General features: G+C 48.6%; 1 protein-coding gene across 1 annotated transcript in view; it reads left to right on the top strand.

Annotated features, from left to right (window-relative positions):
- Positions 1–4,464, top strand: part of SEL1L3 (SEL1L family member 3) — a 96,036-nt gene extending 91,572 nt beyond the window's left edge. Inside the window, exon 24 of the mRNA XM_045834544.1 lies at positions 3,378–4,464. Coding sequence (XP_045690500.1) covers positions 3,378–3,517 — 140 coding nt within the window. The 3' untranslated portion in view covers positions 3,518–4,464. The remainder of the gene's footprint in view (positions 1–3,377) is intronic.
- The last annotated feature ends 16,756 nt before the right edge of the window (positions 4,465–21,220 follow it).

The following is a 21,220-nucleotide window of genomic DNA, read 5'->3' as shown; positions in this document are numbered from 1 at the left end:
TGTAAGAGGAAAATGATATAAACAAGGTCAATTACACCTTTTCCTGTCCTCGACACTTCTAATTAATGAGGTTTCTACTGAAATTACAGTAAAATGTCAGGAAACGTGGCGCTCACAGGAGAAGCAGGAGCATTCCAGTCAGAGCCAGTGCACAGAGGGTCTCACTCCCCTCCTGCCTCACCTCCCCCCCGCCCCCGGCGCCCTCCCGGGAGCCCCACTCACAGCAAGGGTGTAGATGACACGGCACATGTACGTGTTTGCACGGGCCCACTCGGTTGGGAGGCGCAGGGAAGTGGGCTAGATCTTACTCAGGGCAGGCGACTTCCAGGGCTTCCCCCCGTGCCCCCTTCACCTCCCCTTTGCAAACATTTGCTGTCTGGGGACCTACCCAACACATTCCCCCATGTCCTCCTTCCCCAAATACTTTCATCTGGGCTGGCACCTGGCAAGCAGACGTTTCTGCCGCAGTGGCCACGGCAGGGGCTGGCAAGTGCGTTCTGTGATGGGCCAGGTAACAAACAGTCGGGGCGTTGGGGGCCGTCTCCGTGGCAGTGACTCCGCCCTCCCCGTAGCATGGAAGCAGCCGTGGAGGACACGTGAAAACAAACCGTACGGCTGGTTGCCAAGAAAACTTCTCTGTGGACGTGACCATTTGAATCTCATGTGTTTCTCACATGTGATGAAGTATTACTCTTCTTTAGATTTTTGTCAAAACCGTTCTTAGACTGTGAGCCGTGCAACGCCAGGCGGGGAGCCTCTCTTGGCCCCAGGAGATGGGGGAGGGCTGCATTCTGACCACATGACTCAGGGCCAGGGCTCCACGAGTCTCACTAAGGTACAGAAAATGCCCCCGCCCCCCGAGCGGCAAGTAATTGAAAAATCACTTCTATTTGGCTCTGGAAGATACTCTCTTAAGGTTTTAAAACAGCATGCCCATTTTCCTGGTCACCTTGATTCGAGTCCGGTAATCAAATTAGCACACGCCCCAGGTGAGCACAGAAAGAGAGGCCGCTTGAAAATCACGACAGGCCGTGGGGGGCACAGCCGCGGTGGGGGGCACACAGCCGCGGTGAGGGCAGAGCGCCTTCCCGCGCGCGCGGGTGATACCGAGCTGACTGCAGAAGCACCGAGCGTTTTCATTATGTTCCGACAAGGGGATCTAAACGTAGCAGTGCTGATTATGCATTCCTTCTACACTTACACATCGGCACTTTTTTGTTTTAATCAGAAAACTGATTGCTGATTTATCTTGTTACCATGGTGATTTAAACATTTTTTCCCTAAGCTCAAAAAGGAAAAAAAAATGAATTCTTTAGTACTTCATTAACTTAGTACTTCATTAACTTCCTCAGAGCTCATCAGAAAGATCAATTTGAGGGCCCAGGGGTCCGAGACCCTCTCATCTAAGCCGCCCTGTTCACAGGTGAGGAAACCAAGGCCTACGAGATGCAAGCGTTTCAGAAATGAAATGAGTGCTACTCAGTATCTACCCCACAGTAACGTACTGGTGGTGGGGGCGTGAGGCTTGACCAGGCTGGGCCTCTGGACCCCAGCAGGGGGGCTTTGGGCCGCCCCACTGGGCCTTCTGCTCCCTGCACGGTTAGGTCAGCTGCCAGAATGATGGCTTTAACCTAGACCTGTCACATCATTGCGCGGGTAACACCCTCGGCCCCCACCCCTGCCCTGTCCTGCCCTTTCAGAACAGTCCCTGGATTCACAGGGTCTCCTGTAGGTTCGGAAAGGGGTTCCTAGGAGGGTTCCTTTGAGTATCCTGAGAAGCCAGGGGCTTTGGAGCCCATCGTTGAGTTTCTTAGAACAGCCCCATGGAGATGACTAGAGGTATTTGGAGTTGCAACTTTTGACAGGTTTTTCTGGAAGTCAGATTGCCAACGTTGTAAAAGTCAATACATTTCAGGATGGACATTTGAGAACCTTTAAAAATGGTCCCACCGACTGAAAACTGGAGGACTCCAGGATTCATGAACTGAATTAAGATCACTGATTAAAAGCAAACTAGCAATTATTTGCCCCAACAATGGCCATACGTCACCCACCCTGCAAACCCCTGCCCTCATTTTACAGGTGAAGAAACTGCAGCTCAGAGTGGTGTAGTAGCTTGCTCAGGATCGCTCCACCGGTAAAAACATCAGAGCCATTCGACCGACTCCTGAAGCCACTCTGGCTTCAACATTTCTGCTGTTTTCCGGGCTACTGGGGCCTGAAAGAGAAGTGTAGACATCCCAGAAACAAATGCACCAACTCTGTCCTCGAGCCTGCAAGCCGTGCACCTGAGATTAATGAACCCCAACACTGTTCTATAGTAACCCAGCTCACTAGTAGTAACAACTGACATTTGCGGAGTGCCTTTGCCTGCCAGGCACTGTTCTAGGCATGCTTCAGGTGCATTCGTTTATTTAAGCCTGGCAGCTCAGCAGGGTGTAGACGCTTTCCCTTTCCCCGTATTTTAGAAGGAGAGTGGGAAACTTGTCCAAGGTCACATAACTGGTCAAGGGCAGAGCAACCAGGTTCTGGAGCCCACACAGTCTTGTAAGCAGGACCCCTCTTGGCCTCAGTGCTGTTGGCGTCGGCAGTAGGTGTTTGGAGCTGGGTCATACTTTTCTGTGGGGAGCCGTCCCATGTGTCGTAGAACACTTAGCAGCACCCCTGCCCCCGACCTCAGCCTGCTATGTGCCAATAGCACCCACCCTCCAGTGTGACAAGCAAAAATGTCTCCTGGCATTGCTCACTGTCCCCCGGAAGGTAAAACTGCTCCCATTTGAAAAACCACTGACCTAAACTATAAACTTGATAAACCTCCCTAACATTTATGGTGGACCAACTCCATACCTAAAGGTAAGTTGATAAATAATTAAATCTAGTAATTACATTTTTCAGAACTTCTACACACTCGTTTAAGTAAAATAATGAAACCAAATTTGGTACATCGTCCAAATGGAATAATAATGTAAATAAAACCAACGTTCCTTTCTTATCAATTGGTATAATTCATAGCTTACACTGCATCCACGCCATGGGGGAAAAAGTAGATGTGACCAGAAGAACCATGGACCAGAAAGTGTTTTGTTTTTAATTAAAATACGTACCGGAAGTCACAGCATCAATGTAGAACTTAGAGTCACACGATGTCAGAACCAGCAGAGAGCTTCATATGTGTGTTCCAATCTGTCATTTTAGAAAGGGGACACCCAAGTCTAAAGAATGTAGATAGTGGGTCCAATGTTGCCTAGCTAGTTGGTTTCAGGGCCACTAAATCAGGAGCATCTCGCCCAGCTTGCTGCAGCCTAGGCGTGGTTGTGTGCCCTGTGTGCACTGTTGTGCATCCTCACCACCTGCTGTGTGCATGTGTGTCTCTGCAGCCAATGGTTTCAACCTGACGCCAGCCGGGGCCTCCCCAGGCCCCACCGCTCCCACTGCAAGTCCAGCTGTGACGCCAGCTGCGGACGCCTCTGCTCAGGACCAGCCCCCTGTCACCAGTAACCCGGAGCCGCGTGGGTGATGTGTGCACTCCAGGTGTCTCCCACGAGAGAGAACCCTTTCAGCAGGTGGTATTGGAAAGCTGGGGCCACCACGGCATTGTACTACTGATAAACACCTTGAACGTCTTGTCAGTGGATGTGACATTTGCACTTGGTGTCTTTTTTTTTAATCAACTTACAGAGAAGTATGCAGAGCAGACAGTGGTACTAAAGGCATTCAGACAAATACGAGGGACATCCTGGTCGTAGGGGCGCGCCGGGGAGGTTGGCACGTCTGCGGCGGCCCTTCCTGGTGATTCCGGGTACTGGGGGTCACGGTTCGGCCTGCACCATATCGACTCCCTATGCACGGGGCACGTTTTCAGAATCTCAGCCCCTTGTTCATTCCCTTTTATTCAGTAACGGAAAATTGTGACTTTTCTACAGGTTAGATAATGTTTCGGTACATGTGTTTGCCATGACCCGGCTTAGGTTATGGCTGGGCGTGTGGGGAAGGTGGTGGCTTTGTAAATTGGTTTACATTTTTCTCCTCGGATTTTTCTAGGGTCGTAGTGCTTCCGAATCACTCAGTGACATGGTTGGACGTCGGTTGCTTTTCAATTGCAATCCATAAAGTAACATTTAGAAAATTCTTAGTATTTAAGTGTAGCCTTCTCCATGAATTACCCATTAGAATAGACTGGCAGCAGTGGGACTTGCAGGAAAAAAGCCTTTAGTTCCCAGGCATCGCACCCTTTATGCCTGCCTGAGTCCCTGTAGGGGTGTGTGCGTGCCTGAGTCCCTGTGTGTGTGTGTGTGTGTGTGTGTGTGTGGGGGAGAGAGAGACTGAGAGGAAGAGGAAGGGCAGACTGTGCACTGGATGCTGCTACGGTAGTGAATAAATTGGTGATGCAATATTGTGGGTCCAAACTACTCTTTGCACTACTTTATTTACAGTAGTAAATAAAAATTATTTTTATACCACTGATTCCCAAGAAGTGGCTTTTTTTTTCTTTTTCATAGTTGCCATTGTCATTGTATAAAGTCCTCAAGTTTATTCATCCCCCTCAGGAAGCAAAAAAATAAATAAAATAAAGCAAGTCCTCCCTGAAAAAGCTCAGGATCCGATCATGTGATGTTTGCGCAGGACCAGACATTGCCTCAGGGTTGCTGGCTGCTCTGAGGCTGGATTCCCATCAGTTCTGGGTTAAGTTTGCAACCTACCCGCTTTCTCCTACGTGTGCTCTTGTTTTATAGCAAAGCATATGCTTCCTGCTGGCATACCAGCCAGACTCTGGAGCCCTGAATTCAGATTGTGGTTGTGTAACTTCCTAGCTCAGTAACCCTGGGTGAGTGGTTAACCCTCTCTGCGCCTCAGATGATTGTTTTATAAAACAGGGGTAATAAAATTCACCTCCTGGGCTTTTCATGGGGCTTGCACGAGATTATGTATGCAAAACTTCCCAGTCAGTGCCCTGAGTACCATCTCATGATCGTTGTTCTCACGAGAAAGAGAAGTCTGAGGGGCCAGGCAAGGGCCCTCTGCTCTGCCTGGACCCCCTCTTCATGGCACACACACCCATTCCTCAGTTTCTGGGACCACAGGCTGCTGGCAGCCACAGCTACAGCCTCCGTGGGAATCGCCACTGCCGAGGGGACCTGCACCAGCTTGCGTCCTTGCCAGAGCAGCTCAGGGCCAGTGGCTCGCTGATGTAGGGCAGGCTTTCTCAGTCTCGGCACTGTTGGGATTTGACGGCTCCCTGCTGTGGGGGACTTCCTCCTGCATGGCAGGACGTTGAGCAGCAGCAGCCCTGGTCTCTACCCACTAGATGTCAGTAGTGCACAACCCCCCCCCCCCATCAGTGTCTCCAGACACGGCCAAATGTTCCTGGGGGAGGGGGCAAAATCACACGTCCCTTCGCTGGAGAAAGACCCGTGCACAAAAAACAAAGGCCCCATTCATCACAGCGAAACAGCCCAGGAGGGCCCTCCCGGCCCCAGTATTCCAGCTGGTGGTCACCCCATTGTGGCGCCATGGCTCCCTCTGCCCAACTCCACCTTCCTCGTTCACACGGGACTTCCCGGCACCGCTCACACACGACTCTGTGAGTCTGCTGGGGCTGCCGTGACAAAGTGCCACAGGCTGGGGGGCTTCGCCAGCAGAAGTGTATTTCCTCATAGTTTTGGAGTCTGGAGCTCTAAGATCAAGGTGTGCGCAGAGTTGGTTTCTTCCGAGGTCTCCCTCCTTGACATATTAGGTGGCTGTCTTCTTTCCGCGTCTTCACATGGCCTTCCTCCTGTGTGTGTCTGTGTCCCAATCTCCTCCTCGTCCTGTGTAAGGATGCCGGTCGTACTGGATCAAGGCCCACCCTAGTGACCTCTTTCTACCTTAGTCGTCCCTTTGAAGGCCCTGTCTCCAAATACAATACATTTTTGAGATACCGAAGTGAGGACTTTGACATGCGAATGTGGGGAGGACATGACTCAGTTTGGAACAGCAACATTAACACCAGGGTATGCTGGCGCAGGTCCAGAAGGTGGGCACGTGGAGCCGTCCTGGTCTGAGACAGTTGTCGGAGGGTGCTCCCCTCCGAGATCAGATGGCTCAGGTCCCACGGGATATGTGTGGGGGCAGGGGCATGTTCACCACGGTTCTGTATGAAAGAACAAGGAGAGGGGATGGACTGGGTGTCCCCCGGTAAGAGAAGGCATGTAGTAGGTGAATGTAATGGAAAATGAGGCACTAGTCAAAAAGGAAGGAGCTAGACTTAGGAGCAGCAACATAAAAAGATGTTAAAAATATATATATTAACAAATAAAAAAGCAAGAACATGAGTGTTAATCTCAATACTATTTATGTCAATTTAAAAACCTCCATACAATACTATATACATCCAATAGCTCTCAGCCTTGGCCATATTCGCATTTGGAGCTCCATAGTCCATCGTAGGGGGCTGTGCCACCCACTGAGGGATGCTTCTTAGCAGCCCCCTGGCCCCCCTACAAGACTCCAGTGGCATACCCTCAGTTGTGACAACTCAAAATCCCTCCAAACATTCCCAAATGTCCTCTGGTGGGGCGAGGGTCGGGGGGATTGCCCTGGTTGAGACCGACTGGTTCCATTTTTATATCAAATGCATTAGAGAGGCTAGTTCGGTTTTCAGAGGCAGGGATGAGGTGAGGGACTGCGAGGAAAGGGAAAATATTACAATAAAAAAGATCAGGGTCTCGCCCACAATGGTGATGGGGGGCCAGGAACTGAGGAGCGTGATGGACCCCAGCTCCCTGACTAATGCTGTTTTTAACACATTGGCACGTTCAGATACCCTTATCCTTCTCTCAGCCTGCTGCAGCGCGAATCTGGCTCTGTGAGTTAGGTAATCGTTGAATCAATGAATTTCACTGTCTGCCTCATGAAGTTCAAGTTCTCTGCTGTTGGCTGGTGGGTTTCCCCTGCAGTCCCACACATGACCAGCCTGAGCCAATCAATAGATGCAGAGCCCGAGCTTGGAAGCGGTACCCTGGCAGAGTTGTGAGAACCAGGGGCTGGTGGAGGTAGAGGACACATCCCACACTGAGAAGCATCTGGACTCTTTGTAGACCCTCATCCAGAGGGGATTCCCTCATGAGCAGATGAACCGTGGGGAATCGGGCATCAGTAAGAGTGTGACCTCCGTTGTCTTCTCAGGATGTTGAAATCTGAGACATTAGGTTTATATTTCACTTAGTTTTCACAATACCACTGCAAGTAAGATGTACATTTTTTCCATTTTACAGATGAATGCACTTGTTGCAAGCATACCAAGTAACAAGCAATCATGCGGTCTCAGTGGCACACAGCCATAAGCATGTATTTCTTGCTCAGGCACCTGTGGGTTGGCTGTGGTTCAGCTGATCTAGGCTGGCCTCAGCGGGGCTTGGTTCCAGGCTGTGGGTTGGGTCCAGGCAAGCTTTTTATTCTTCTGGGGTCAGCAGGCAAGTGGGGAGTGTTCATATGGAATGGGATCAGGATATGCAACCCTGAAATATGCCACTTCAGCACAAGGGTTATTAAGAACCAGCAGACACAGGAAGGATTCTCTGTGTCCACCTATTCTGCCCAGAAGCGGGGCATAAATTTCCCTTTGTGGATTTCTCTCCTCTCCTGAACCAGAAAGAGGAGAGCAATTCTTGTCACCAGAGACGGAGAGTAGGCACCGAGATGGTCCACATACACCATCCTTGCTAAATTATCCCTCATCTTCCATTAGTGTTTGCATGACTTTCCTAGTGACTTCCCCACGATTCGCCATTCCTCAAATCTCAAACCCTCTTACCTTTGTAAAAATGGTATAGAAGCTCCTGAGTCTAATTACTCCTTTGAGTTTCTCTTTTTCTGTAAAGTTCTATACATGTAATATATTAATGAAAATGATGCCTTGTCTCCTGTCAATCCATCTTCTGTTAGTTGAAATCACAGGCCCCTATTTACTGAACATCAAAGGGTAGAGGAGAAATTTATCTTCCCCAACAACCTCATGGCAAAAGGCTCAAAATCCAACTGCACATGCATTTTTGAAACCTTCACCCACATCAACTCTGCTCGTGTCCCATTGGCTAAAGCAAGTCACGAGGGTAAGCCATGTGGGCAGGAAAGCTACTCCTCCTATGGATGAGGATCGGGGGTTGCTTCCAACTTCCACTGGTCAGGCACCGAAGCAGTAGCTCCTTCTGCAACATTAGCCGACCGCCCCTCCTGGGACTCCCCCAGCTCTCTGGCTTTCGTTCAATGAAGGAATTAATTACAGGTCTTTGGTTCAGGTATTTATTGTTAGGTATTGACTTCGTGTCCCCAGTGGGACTGTTGAGTTCCTGAGGTGGGAGCCCTTCTCATCACTCAGGGCCCTGCACGATGCTGGCACAGAGAAGGAGCACACTACGTAACGGCACAGGACCGGTCAGGCATATCTGTCTTACCAAGAAGCCCGCAACATGTGCCGCTGGGGACATTCCGGCAGAGTACCTGAAACGAGCCCAAAAAGCTGCACTGGTAACTGTGGCCCACAGCGCTGGAAGAACTTGACAGTTCTTCATGATGTCGGAGGGTCTTCTACCGGCAGGTACAGCTGGGTTAATCAGCGCTGGATCCTCCTTGCAGACTTAATTAGCAGCTCTTGTCAAAACTCAGCTTCTTCTTAAAACCAGATGTAAAACATATACACAAAATCTGTTCCAAGGTTATATCCATATTTTCAGTTCTGCTTCATCCAGGCATGAGCCCAAAAGAAATCTCACTTTCTTTTTTTTTTCTATTGAGCTATAATTGGCATACAACATTGCGAAGTCTGGGGTGTACACTGTGTGATTTGATGATACATTTATAGTGTATATCACTCTATGATTACAACCATAGTGTTAGCCAACCCGTCCATCACAGCACACAATTACCATTTCCTCTTTTGTGGAAAGGAGATGGTAATTTAAGACCTAGTCTCTTGCTCTGGCCAGGTAGCTCCATTGGGTAGAGTGTCATCTCAATACACCAGGGTTGTGGGTTCAATCCCCAATCAGGGCATGTACAAGAATCAACCCATGAATGAATGCTACCTGTGGCTGGCTCTGTTCATTACCTCAGGTAGGGGCTGATGTGAGCACTCGGCTTCAGATGTTTGAATTTCCAACAAAATCCCCAGTAACTCTGGCCTCCAGGGCGAAGCTCCATTGCAGAGCTCAGCACCTGGCTCCTCGCTGCTGGCCTGCCTTCTTGGGCCCCTCGGTGACCAGACACACCTCCACCTGTGTCTCTCACCCTGAAGGGTTGAAAGAGGATCAGTAATAAGGGAAAGTGTAGATCTTTCTGGAATCCTCTGAACCCTAGAGGTTCTGAACTTAGAACTTGTTAGAATGTAGAACTTCCAGAAACAAATGAAAACTAATAGCTCAGGTTAAAACCACCTCTGAAAATCTCTTGGGAATCTCTTCAGGGGAAGAAGAAAGATGAAACTGAGTCCTGAAGTCATCAATTTAAAATAAGGGAGTCAAACAATTCTCAAACCGTCACTGGCATTCTGTAAGAGTATCTAGTTTATTGAAGGTCCGTGTCGATTAATTGAGTCATTTTTTTTGGCTTATTCTCATTTTTTTATTACAAGTGAACTAAATTTTGTTTCTACTCTTTATTATTTTTTAAAAGATTATTTATTTATTAATTTTTAGAGAGAGAGGAAGGGAGAGAGAAAGAGGGAGAGAAACATCAGTGTATAGTTGCGGTTGCCTCTCATGCATCCTTGTTGGGGACCTGGCCTGCAAGCCAAGCATGTGCCGCGACTGGGAATCAAACCGAGAACACTTTGGTTTGCAGGCCTGCATTCAATCCACTGAGCTACACCAGCCAGGGATGTTTCCACTCTTTAAAAGAGAGTGTGTGGACTTTGCAACCATACGATCTGGGCTAAAATCCTGGATTTTGCACTTTTTAGATATCTGCCACTTTTTTGTGCCTCAGCCATCACATCTGTAAAATGGGAACCAGAGTAACTCCTTCACTGGCTGCTGCAAGAAGTTACAAGAAAACAAAGGCTGCGCACCTGTCTGAGTGGCCCGCATATAGTAAATACTGAGAAGGCAGAAACCCTCTTTTCCTGTTCTTCCAGTTCAGCAGCAGTTCTGTGTGAGGTTTGTGTTGTAAACACTCCATTTTTCCCACGTGTTTTATTTACAATCTCAAGTTCATTGACCATCTTGTATTAGAGTGAGGTCTTATTTGAGTTGAGCATTTGCTGCAATAGAATGTGAACAGGTTTCGAAAACTGTCAAGTATTATGCTATAATCACCAGCTTGGATAACGTTCTTCCCATTCAGGAATATTAGAAAAGCACACAAAGCAAATCACGCAAATGCTGGAAGTCCCATCGCCTCATTGGTGCAAAGGCTAACCTTGCCTGTCTGTCTGTGTGTCGCAGGCTCGGAGCTCTGACTTGGGATTTCAACGTTACCACAATGGTGTGCATTATTCATTCTTCTCATCGCACTTTATAAATCAAATAAATTTGAAAGGCTCCCTCAGTTCGTGTTCGATAAACCATGTGGAAGAAGCGGTGCCCCCACCTACAAGCAGCCTTGTGGCTCTGGAAATTTTCTTCCCTGTCCTTTGTTTGACATGCTCAGCCATCTGCTCTGATCGCTCCCCCTGTTCCCGACCGGGGCCGGGGTGCCTCTTGGTTCTTTCACTGTCTTCATGCCTATTCCATGTAGATCAAAACCACAAAGGAAAGACCGTCCAGTGGAGAAGGAACAGTGTCTTCAACACTCGGAGCTAGGACAACTGAAGTTCCACACGCCAAAGAAGTAAGTTAGACTCCTACTGCACATCATATACAAAAATTAACTCAAAAATGGGCCAAATACCAGAATATAACAGCCAAAACCATAAACTCTGAGCAGAGAACTGGTGGTAAATCTTCATGACTTTGGATTTGGCAATGACTTTTTTTCTTTTTTTTGCAATGAATTCTTAGACGAGACACCAAAGCACAAGCAACAAAAGGAAAAAGAGATTAACTGGATTTCATCAAAATTAAAAACTTTTGTGCATCCAAGGTCATTATCGGGAAAGTGAAAAGACAACCTATGAATAGGAGAAAACATTTGCCAATCACATACCTGCTAAGCGTTTAGTGTTCAGAATATATAAAGGACTTTTACAAATCAGTAAAAAGACAAACAACCCAATTTAAAAAATGGGCAAAGAACCTGAACAGACATTTTTCCAAAGAAGACATGCAAATAGCCAACAAGCACATGGAAAGATATCAGCACCCTTAGTCATTAGAGAAATAAGTTGCCATGTCACAACCAGTCGGATGGTCATAATTTTTTTAAAGGAAAAGAACACATGTTGGTGAGGACGTGGGGAAACTGGGGCCCCCGTACATTGTGCGTGGGATGTAAAATGGTTCAGCCACTGTGGAAAACAACTCGGGAGTTCCTCAGAAAGTTACATGTAGGATTACAATATGACCCCACAGTCCTACCCCTTGGTAAATACCCAGAACAACTGAACACAAGGACTCAGACAAGTAAACGCACGAGTACGTTCACAGCATCAGGACTTAACAATAACCAGGAGGTGGAAACAGCCCAAATGCTCGCCAGCAGATGGATGGATAAGCAGATTGTGGAACAAACGTACAGCGGAGTGTTATTCGGCCGTACGAAGGCACTGATACATGAAACAGTGTGGATGCACCTTGAAAACATTATGCAAAGCAGGAAAATCTCAGAAGCAGGAACCCACCTTACATTATTTCACTTGTGTAATACCCACAATATATAAATCCGTCAGGAGAGGACACAAATAGGGAGGTGTACCACGGGGAGACACTACCCGTAGGTGAGGATTTGTTTGACTTTAGAGAACGGAAATGTTTTGAAACTAGACAGAAGTGACGGTAGCACAACGTTGTGAATGCACAAAACGACACTGAATTGTTCTCTCTCAAATAGTTGGTGCTGCGTTGTAGGAATTTGCCTCAATAAATTATTATTTGTTTAAATCATGAGAGGGCCGAAGCCATTCTTTAATAAACAAACAAACGATCTAGCAGGAAGAAAGCGGTGAGCGTGCTCTCCAGGAGGCATGGCTACTACTCCCCATCCGAAAGTCAGGAATGGCAGCAGTTCCTGCCTCACGGGGCTCGAGGGAGAAGAGAGGAGCGCGTCCTTGTAACGTGCTTAGAACAGGGCTGCACGCGAGGGAACTAACTGCTCCCTGCATGTTATCTGTCATCAATGTTCATTCTTACCCAAGGCACCCACTAGAAAGCTTCCTCAAAAAAATTCTCATGCAAACCATTTCCTCTTTTATTTCCATTAAGATGATAAAAAAATCAGTAGCCTGCCATTTGAAAAATAAAGGTGGGACAGAACGAACTGAGTGTACCTGGTATCAGTGCAACCTACTCTCCGGTACTTTGCAAATACAACCACATTCATTTTTCCGTCCTCTGGGTAGGCATACAGTCCTCATTTCACCACTGGGGGAAAACGGAGGTTCAAAGAGATTAAAGAAATCGACAAACACCTCACAGAGGGTTAATGGTAGATCTAGAAATCAAACCCAGTCTGACATGTACCAGATCTCATAAGCTTCCTGGTTCACTGCATTGCTTCTCCCGCCCGAAGCTCCTCTGTGGGCCAAACACGTGGGAAACCCACGGGAGACAGGGAAAGCTCCGCAGGGTGTGCAAACCCTGCTGCCTGGGAGTCCCAGAGCTGCTGACTTTCTAATTAGCCTCAGCCACATCCTCGATTCCTTCCATGACGCATGAATCCCAAACACCAGACTGGGACCTGCCCGATGTGGCCTCACCTCAGTGTGTCAACCTGCTGATTGGAAAGAAGTTCTAAAATATGGGCCAGGACAGATGCCCGGGATGTCTGAGACCTCTCTCTGTCGCTGCATCGCCCCATGCTGGAAGAGCAGCTCCTACTCATGCTGGTGTGAGAGCTTCGAGACAGAGACGTCTGCCCGGATCACCCCCTGCAAGGATGGTGCCTTGCCCCTGCCCTCTATCACCCCCCACATCACCATACCTCGCCCACTGGATCTAGAGTTGCCTGTCTCATCAGCAACCAAAAGGTGGTCAGAGGCTCTGGCCAGGTAGCTCAGCTGTTTAAAGCATTGTCACAATTTCCAAAGTTGCAGGTTCAATCCCCAGTCAGGGGACATACAAGAATCAACCAACAAGCCCTAGCTGGTATAGCTCAGTGGATTGAGCACAGGCTGAAAACCAAAAGGTCGCTGGTTCGATTCCCGGGCGGGGCACATGACTGGGTTGCAGGCCAGATCCCCAGAAGGGGGCATGTGAGAGGCAACCACACATTGATGTTTCTCTGTCTCTCTTTGTCTTTCCCTTCCTCTCTTTCTAAAAATAAATGAATAAAATCTTTAAAAAAAGAATCAACCAATGAATGCATGACTATATGGAAGAACAAATTGACGTTTCTCTCTCTTTTTCTATGATTAATAATTTTTTTTAATTTGAAAAAAAAAACCCACGATGGTCAAAGCATAGAAAAATGACCTGAAGCTAATCAGTCAGCATGGGCTTTAGTAGCTCAGGACCGGGTGCCAAGGAATTGAGGGGGTGTTATCTCCCTTGCTGGAAGGTGAAGCTGGAATGGGAGAAAGTAGAGATGCTCTAAAACTCAAGTATAGGACTTCAACACTGAAAGCTACAGCCTGCTAGCCAACCTGTGTCTACTTGGGGTTGATGGCGGACCTCTGTCCCTGGACAGTCCGGGAGCCCGGGCCACTGATACTCATCTCTTCCCTAACACTCCCTTCACATGGTGTCTCTGTGACCCTAACCCACCCCTGGGCTCAGTCCTCTTCCTCCTACCCCCTGGGGTCTTGGGAAACCTGGCCTAGACCAGGGGAGACTGATGGCTTTTTCCCAAAAGCTCAAGGATCTGGTTCTCAGGTAAAGGGCTTTGCACCTGGAAGAAAACAAAACAGATTGCAGTTCCACCTCTGGGTCTAAAGCGCAGACTTTAAGGAAGCACTGGCATGGCCGGAGAGGGAGAGCCTCCTGCAAGTTTGTACCCCAGGTGGCTCTCTCGCCTCACCTGGGTCTCACCCCTGCTGATCCCCAGCCCCGCCGCTCAGCAGTCTGCACACAGAGGGCTCCTTGGACCCTCTGGACAGGGACTCGAGGACAGGAAGCTGGTGACCGATACCAGGAGGCCAATGTATTCCCTTAAAAAGTCGACATATTTCAGGCAGCTACAGATTGCAGAATGGCAGGGTGGGGGACCGGGGGCTGTAATAATACCACCAAATCCTTACTGAGCTTCTACGTGCCAAACAGTACAGTAAGTGCTTCGCACTCAGTGTCTCACGTTGTCCCCACAACAACCCTTGGAGACAGGTATATGAACCTATTATCCCCGTTTGACGGATGAGGGGACGAGATTTAGTGAGATCAGAAGATTGGCTGAGGATCTTGCAGCTACCCACTCTAGGAACCCAGAGGTAACCAGCGGGGAGACCAGTTTGGAGACTACGGCAAAGCCCTGAGGCAAGAGATAAAAAGGGTTACGACCTACAGCAGCAGTGGGGTGCAGAGAGGGGACAGGATTTGATTTGCACAGAAAAAGAAATTGGAAAAAAAAATGAAAAGAAATTGACGGGCTGCTGACCCGGTTGAGGATGGCAGGGCACAGGAAGGGACTAATGGCAGCAGCTCCCAGGTTCCTGGCTTTCCCCACCAGGTGGGTGGATGACTACCCTCACAGCCACAGTTCTCTGGGACAGCAGACGCTGCTCATTTCTGCTGAAGGGAATCAATAGTTCCCCACGGGCTGCTTCATGGGGAGGCCCCAGTTATCGAAGGAAGGGATGAGGAGCATGAGAGGTGTTTTTACAGATTTATCAGGCAACCTTGGTCTATAGCCTTGTGGACCTTCTGTCTGCAGCCACTTCTAAATAATTCTGAGGTCTTCTTAGGCTATAACTAGGACCACGTGACTTCTCAGTATTTCACCATATCATTCGGGATCAAATTCAGACTCCTCAGGGAACAGGCAGTGCCTTCCTTATCTGAGCCAATTTATCTACGGGCTCCAGGCTTGTTGCCTTATAGCCCAGCCTGGCTGCCCGGCAGGCAATTCTTCAAATGTTCTGCAGTCCAAGCTCTTTCCCCCCTCCCCTGCCCCTCCTTTCTGCAAGTCCTTTCACCAGTCTGGTGGCAGCTGAGGTTTCAGTGTTGTGTTCAGGCATCCCCCCCCTCCTGCCCCCTCCCTGGGAAGCCCTTCTTCCCCCACCCTCCACCTCCCCTTTCCAAGGCCTTGGGTCCTTTCGCCTATGTGTTTCTCAGAATCAACAAAATTTGCATGTAAGCCTTACCACCACCAAGCAATGTGCTGGGTGTTTTTGTGATGAATCTCAGCATCTCCCTAAGTGCAGTATCTATACCCCTCAAGACATGTGCATTGTTTCTAAGTAGCTGAATGAACTTGTAAAATTTTAATAGCTATGCCTCTGTTTTACTGTTCATTAGGGGGGAAAAACAGGACTCACACATCAAGCCCACAATTTCACAAATATTGTGAGCTTAAAACTAAAGGAGCCCTGGCTGGCTTGGCTCAGTGAGAACCACTGAGCACTGGCCTGAGAACCAAAGGGTCACCAGTTCGATTCCCAGTCAGGGCACATGCCTGGGATGCTGGCCAGGTCCCCAGTAGGGGGCGTTTGAGAGGCAACCATACATTGATGTTTCCCTCTCTTTCTCCCTCCCTTCCCCTCTCTCAAAAATAAATAAAGAAATAAAAATCTTAAAAAAAAATTAAAGGAAAGTGGATAGCAATGTCAATGAACTATAGTTGACCCTGAACATCTTGGGGTTTAGGGGCACTGACATCCACAGACAATGGACCCAGGCAGTCCAAGGGTCAACTGTATTTTGGGTGCTTTGGTCAGGAATTGTATGCTGAGGGTCAACTTAAATTATACACAGATTTTCCGAGGCCTGGATGTAAGTGCCCCTAAACCCTGCCTTGTTCAAGGGTCAACTGTAATTGTAGAGGTTGCAGGTAGATGAACCAAACATTTTTTTTAAGATAAATTATTTTGATTCTTGTCTATTTCTTCTTACTTTCAACTTTTTTTTAAGATTTTATTTATTTATTTTTAGAGAGGGAAGGGAGGGAGAAAGAGAGAAACAGAGAAACATCAATGTGCAGTTGCTGGGGGCCGTGGTCTGCAACCCAGGCATGTGCCCTGACTGGAAATCGAACCTGCGACACTTTGGTTTGCAGCCCACGCTCAATCCACTGAGCTACGCCAGCCAGGGCACATGTAGCAAACATTTTAAAACAATGATGCTGGTATCTTCTCCATCCTGGTGTAACAGAATGCAGCTGAGAGGGGGGCCCCAAATAGGGGTTTGGAATGGGGTCCAGAACTCAAGGTGTCCAGGAAATATTAGGATGTCCTCACCCCTTCCTCCACAGGTGTGAGTTGGGGGAAGGGACAAATGGAGCAGGGCCATTGAGAGCTGTTTTGCATAGCAACAGTTTTGCAGCTAACCTCTGGTACGGTCATTTAAGACATCTATAACCTTTAACTGGTTACATAGATATGTTAAATAGCTGTGGCCATGCTCTGAGCCAGGGGGATGGAAGTAACTTCCCCCCTAAGACGTAACTAGGGGGCAGGTCCTCCGAGTTACAGCATCTGCGTGGGAGCTTGGAGAAGATTGGCTCCACACCATGGGGCCACGCCTGCCCAGACTCACGATGGCAGCCCAGTAAAGCTGGAAGGATATGAGAGTGCTGGCAGGTGTAGCCAGTTGTGGGAGGAGTTGGAAATGGGGCTGCAGAGGGAGATTGGCGCAGGGATTTAAACCCAGACACGGCAGACATTGGAGGGAGAGAATCACACAGCTTTGCCAGAATGGGGACTCCCACAGCCATTGTGCAGCAAGAGGACCACTTGGCTGTGGCACTGCAGAGAACCATGCAGCTGTGGCAGTAGAAAGGAGAGCCATGCGGCTTTGCCTGAGTGGGGACCCCCCACCGCCGTAGCTTTAGAAGGGGAACCACCACCTGGCTTTAGCAGAGATCCCGGTGAGTCAGCTGAGGGTGCCGGGAACTGAGGGAGGCCTACCAGCCAAGACGGATTACTGGGAAGAACTGGGGGCTGCCTGAGCCACGGACTTCTATTTCTTTTCCTGAGATACGGTACCCCAGACTGGGCAAAGTGGGGAAAGGAAGGACTGTGTGTGTTTGTGGGTGTTTTAAGAGACTTTGGGATTTTGATGAAGACACTAGGTCACTACTTTAAGTCTGTATAGCATTAAATAAACATTGCCTTTCCTTTTCACGAATCTCTGACATTGAGAGATATCTTTCCTCTGGCGGCGGACATAACGAACCTGGGGGGTTCCTTTTGGTAATAGTACCTTGCCGTCGGCTCCCCTTGGCCCCCCAGTTTGTTCTGTAACACTGGGAGCAGGCCCATGCCTTTCTTCCCTCCCAAGCATGCATTTCTTAAACTCCAAGTGTCCCCATGAGATTTGCAACCAGGGGAGCAACAAGCAGCGGCAGCTCGTCCTGCACTAATCCCCCCACTGAACCTGCCTGCGAGGCCCCTTTTCTCTGACTTCCCGTGGAGCCAACGCAGCCCCGCCTAGGCTCTCCCCTGTTGTTTCTTCTGTGCTAAGCCCTTCTTTGATGTACTACTGTCCTCCCCTTTAATAAATGTGCTCTCAAAATAAAAACAAATACATAAATTAAAGAAAGATGCTAACACCCAAGGTGTGGGGAAATCTCATTTAATCCGTACAACAACCCTGTGACATGGAGACCTTTGCTTTTCTGAGATTGAAGCCCGCAGGTCACAGAGGGTCAAACAGTTGCCCCAGGTCACAGAACTCTTCAGGGGGGGTCGGGGTTTGCTCTCAGGTCAGGTTGACTCCACCGGCACACACACTGGCTTTGTCTGTTTCTCTCTCTCTCCGTTCCCGTCCCAGGCCCAGGGCCCTTGCCATTCCTCAGCAGAACTGGTAACGCCCTGAAGACACAGTGAATGCCTGCAGGAGGGTTTCCAGGACAAGGTTTGATTGTCATTTAATTCTCCCAGCACACTTGGGAAGAAAGGGTTATGGCTCCGCATCCCTGCTGCCCTGCCGGCAGTGGGCACTGCTGAGCTGAGTCTTGCCTTCAGGCTTAGACCGGGGTCCAACTCACCAGGCTGACACAAAGGCCCCAGGACCTTGGGGTGGGGCAGGAGCCTGGGAGGCAGAGAAGGAAGGGAACTGTGGGACTTGGCAGACCTGCGGCAGATGACCTTGACCCTTTTACCCTCAAGCACCTTTTCCCTTCCAAGCTTGGAGCACGCGGCTAAAGCCAGAGGAACTTGCTGTCCTTGGTGAGCACTGACACTCACTCAGGAGGTTCCTTTGGAGTCCTGGTTACTGAGATATTAGGAAAGGAAGCTTTGTCCTTGAACAAGGGAAGCCTCCCAGGTCAAATCCAGTCTCCCAATCGATACACTTCCTGGAGGGGTCATTGGAGTTTGTTTTTTTTCTTTTCTTCATAGATTTTTTTCTTCCTAGTGACAAAATAATGTAAGTTCATGGTCAAAATATCGGGAGGAGAGCAGAAAAATGTAAGTATTTGTATTTTTCTTATATTGTATATGCATATCCATGTAAGACAGAATATAAATAGAGTCATACCCTGGCTGGTGTAGCTTAGTGGACTGAGCGTGGGCAGCAAACGTAAGAGTCGCTGGTTTGATCCCCAGTCAGGGCACATGCCTGGGTTGTGGGCCAGGTCCCCAGTGTGGGGGCACACGAGAGGCATCCACACGTTGGCATTTTTCTCCCTCTCTCCTTCCATTCTCCGCTCTCTAAAAATAAATAAATAATAAATAAACAAATAAATAAATAACATTAAAAATAAAAAAAATAAATAGAGTCACTTCAAAACAGAGTCAGAGCCTAGCTTGGTGTGGCTCCCTCGGTTGGGCATCGTTCCTCAAACCTAAAAGTTACCTGTTCGATTCTCGGTCAGGGCACGTGCCTGGCTTGAGGGCCAAGTCCCAGGTAGGAGATGTACGAGAGGCAACTATCTCACACATTGGTGTTTCTCTCCTTCTCTTTCTCCCTCCCTCCCCCTGCCTCTCTAAAAATAAATAAAATCCATTTTAAAAAGTCGAGCAGGCTACAAAATTTATTAAAGGAAAAAAAAAAAAAACGGAGTCAGAGCTTCCCTACACATCTAACTGGTCAAACCTGCAGGACGTTAGAACTGGGCGATCGGCCTGTGGGCGGGGTCTGAAGCGCCTTTAGAAGTTGTACTGCAGACACCTGTTCATCACGAATCTCGGACTGACAGCTGGAGGCAGCCTTAAAAGTTCAGTTCACTCTGTCAGCTTGCCTGCACCTATAAAAGTCCTTCCTTCGCTTCTTCACATCCACAGAAATTCCTGCCTTCTGTCCCATCTCTCATAAACACCTCTAGCCTTCACCTCCTGATCAGGACACTGGGTTTCTGCCTGAATCACAGCTTCCCAGCTGCTGCTCGTCAGATACACACTTGTTGCCTCTCACTTTGGGTTTTTATTTTGGGGTTAATGTACATATAAATACATATAATTATTAAAATGTCGCAAAGTAAATATATAAAGACATAAAATATGCACATATAACATTTTCTATAAATATCTCTTACTACCCAGAAAGGACCGTTCGTGTTTGTGTGTGGTGGGGGTGGGGGGAGGAGAAGACTGGTGGTGAGGAAGGGAGAGAGGAGGAGGCGGCCTGGGAAGCTGTGTTTGATTTTTGCACTTTGCTGGAGCATGGTTCTTATGAAGCATGATTTGATGATCATCTGCATCAGAATCACATTTTCCATGCAGTTTTCCCAACATGCAGATTCCTGGCCCTTCGCCTATTTAAACACAGTCTCTGGGCTGCAGCCTGGGGTTTGGCACCTTCAGTGGTTCCACAAAGTTGAGAACACTCCTGAGCAAGAGGTTCACAGGGGTCATCCTCAGATCGGGGGATGGAGGGAGCTGCTTTTGGGGATGGAAAAACCTCTACCATGCTTATCCCCCCTAGGCCTAGACCAGACAGACACCTGCCATTCTGAAGGAAGAATTCCATTATTCTGCACAGGAAAGGGTAGGTGTGCCACCTTGGCCTGCTAGGATGTTTACTGATCTGGAGCTTCCTCCAAGGACACCCGGGATACAGAGTGTTTGGTGATCCCTGGGCCTGCAGGGAGGAGGCCCAGGCATTGAAAGGAGGCTGACATCTGAGAGGGAGGAGCTGGCTGAGCACCAGGGAGGTGAGTCAAGGAGAAAGCCGGACATTTGCAAAGCCAGAGTACAGAATCTCTGTAGACTCCCACTGGTGGGAGGGCAGCAAGACCAAAGCCAAGTACAAGGTGTATTACGTCTGCAACTGAGTGAGCTGGGGCACGGACAACCACCCCGAGGCCATGCTTTCCATTTAAACCAGAACTTTCCTTGAACAAAACAAACTGTATTGGATCCTTCCTCACTGTCCTGTGCTAGCCACCTACCTAGGCTGAAAGTGGTGGTGTCCGTGCCAAGGGCGGCCATGGTTCCTTTTCCTTTCACTCTCACTCACTCATCAGTGAGGTGAAGTGCCAGTGCCACGTGCAGGCACCAGGCAATGAGATCGAGACACCTGAGTTAGTTCTGGGCAGTGCCCTGCTGTTCTGGAAGGAACAGAATGCATGTATGAGCTACCAAACATGAGTGGTGTGCCTTGAGCGATTCTGCATTTAAAACCAGCATCACACAATAGGAACAGAAAATCCAGGCTAATATGTCAATTTTACTTGGAACAGTATTACAGATGTTCCCCGACTTACAAGGGTTTGACTTATGATTTTCTGACTTTGTGAGAGTGTGAAAGCAACGTGTTTTCAGTAGAAAACTTACTTGGAAGCCTGAGTTTCGGTCTTTTTTTAATGGACCAGCCAAACACGGCTCTCGGGCCGTGGTCGTGAGCCACGGCTCTGTTAGCCGCGTGGCCACGAGGCGAACACAGCGCTGCCCGGCAGACAGTGTTGCCACCTTGTCCGGAAACCGCTGAGCACATTTAAGGTAGGCGAGGCTACGCTATGATGTGCAGTAGGGTGAGGTGTATTACATGCATTTTCAACTGACAGTAATTTCAATTTATGAGTTTACTGGGATATAAACCCATCACAAGTCAAAGAGACC

This window comes from Phyllostomus hastatus, unplaced genomic scaffold (genome assembly GCF_019186645.2).
Source record: "Phyllostomus hastatus isolate PE091 unplaced genomic scaffold, TTU_PhHast_1.1 phas_contig_196, whole genome shotgun sequence".
Taxonomy (NCBI): domain Eukaryota; kingdom Metazoa; phylum Chordata; class Mammalia; order Chiroptera; family Phyllostomidae; genus Phyllostomus; species Phyllostomus hastatus.
Note: the sequence above shows the minus strand (reverse complement) of the source record. Positions and strands in the feature narration are given on the sequence as shown.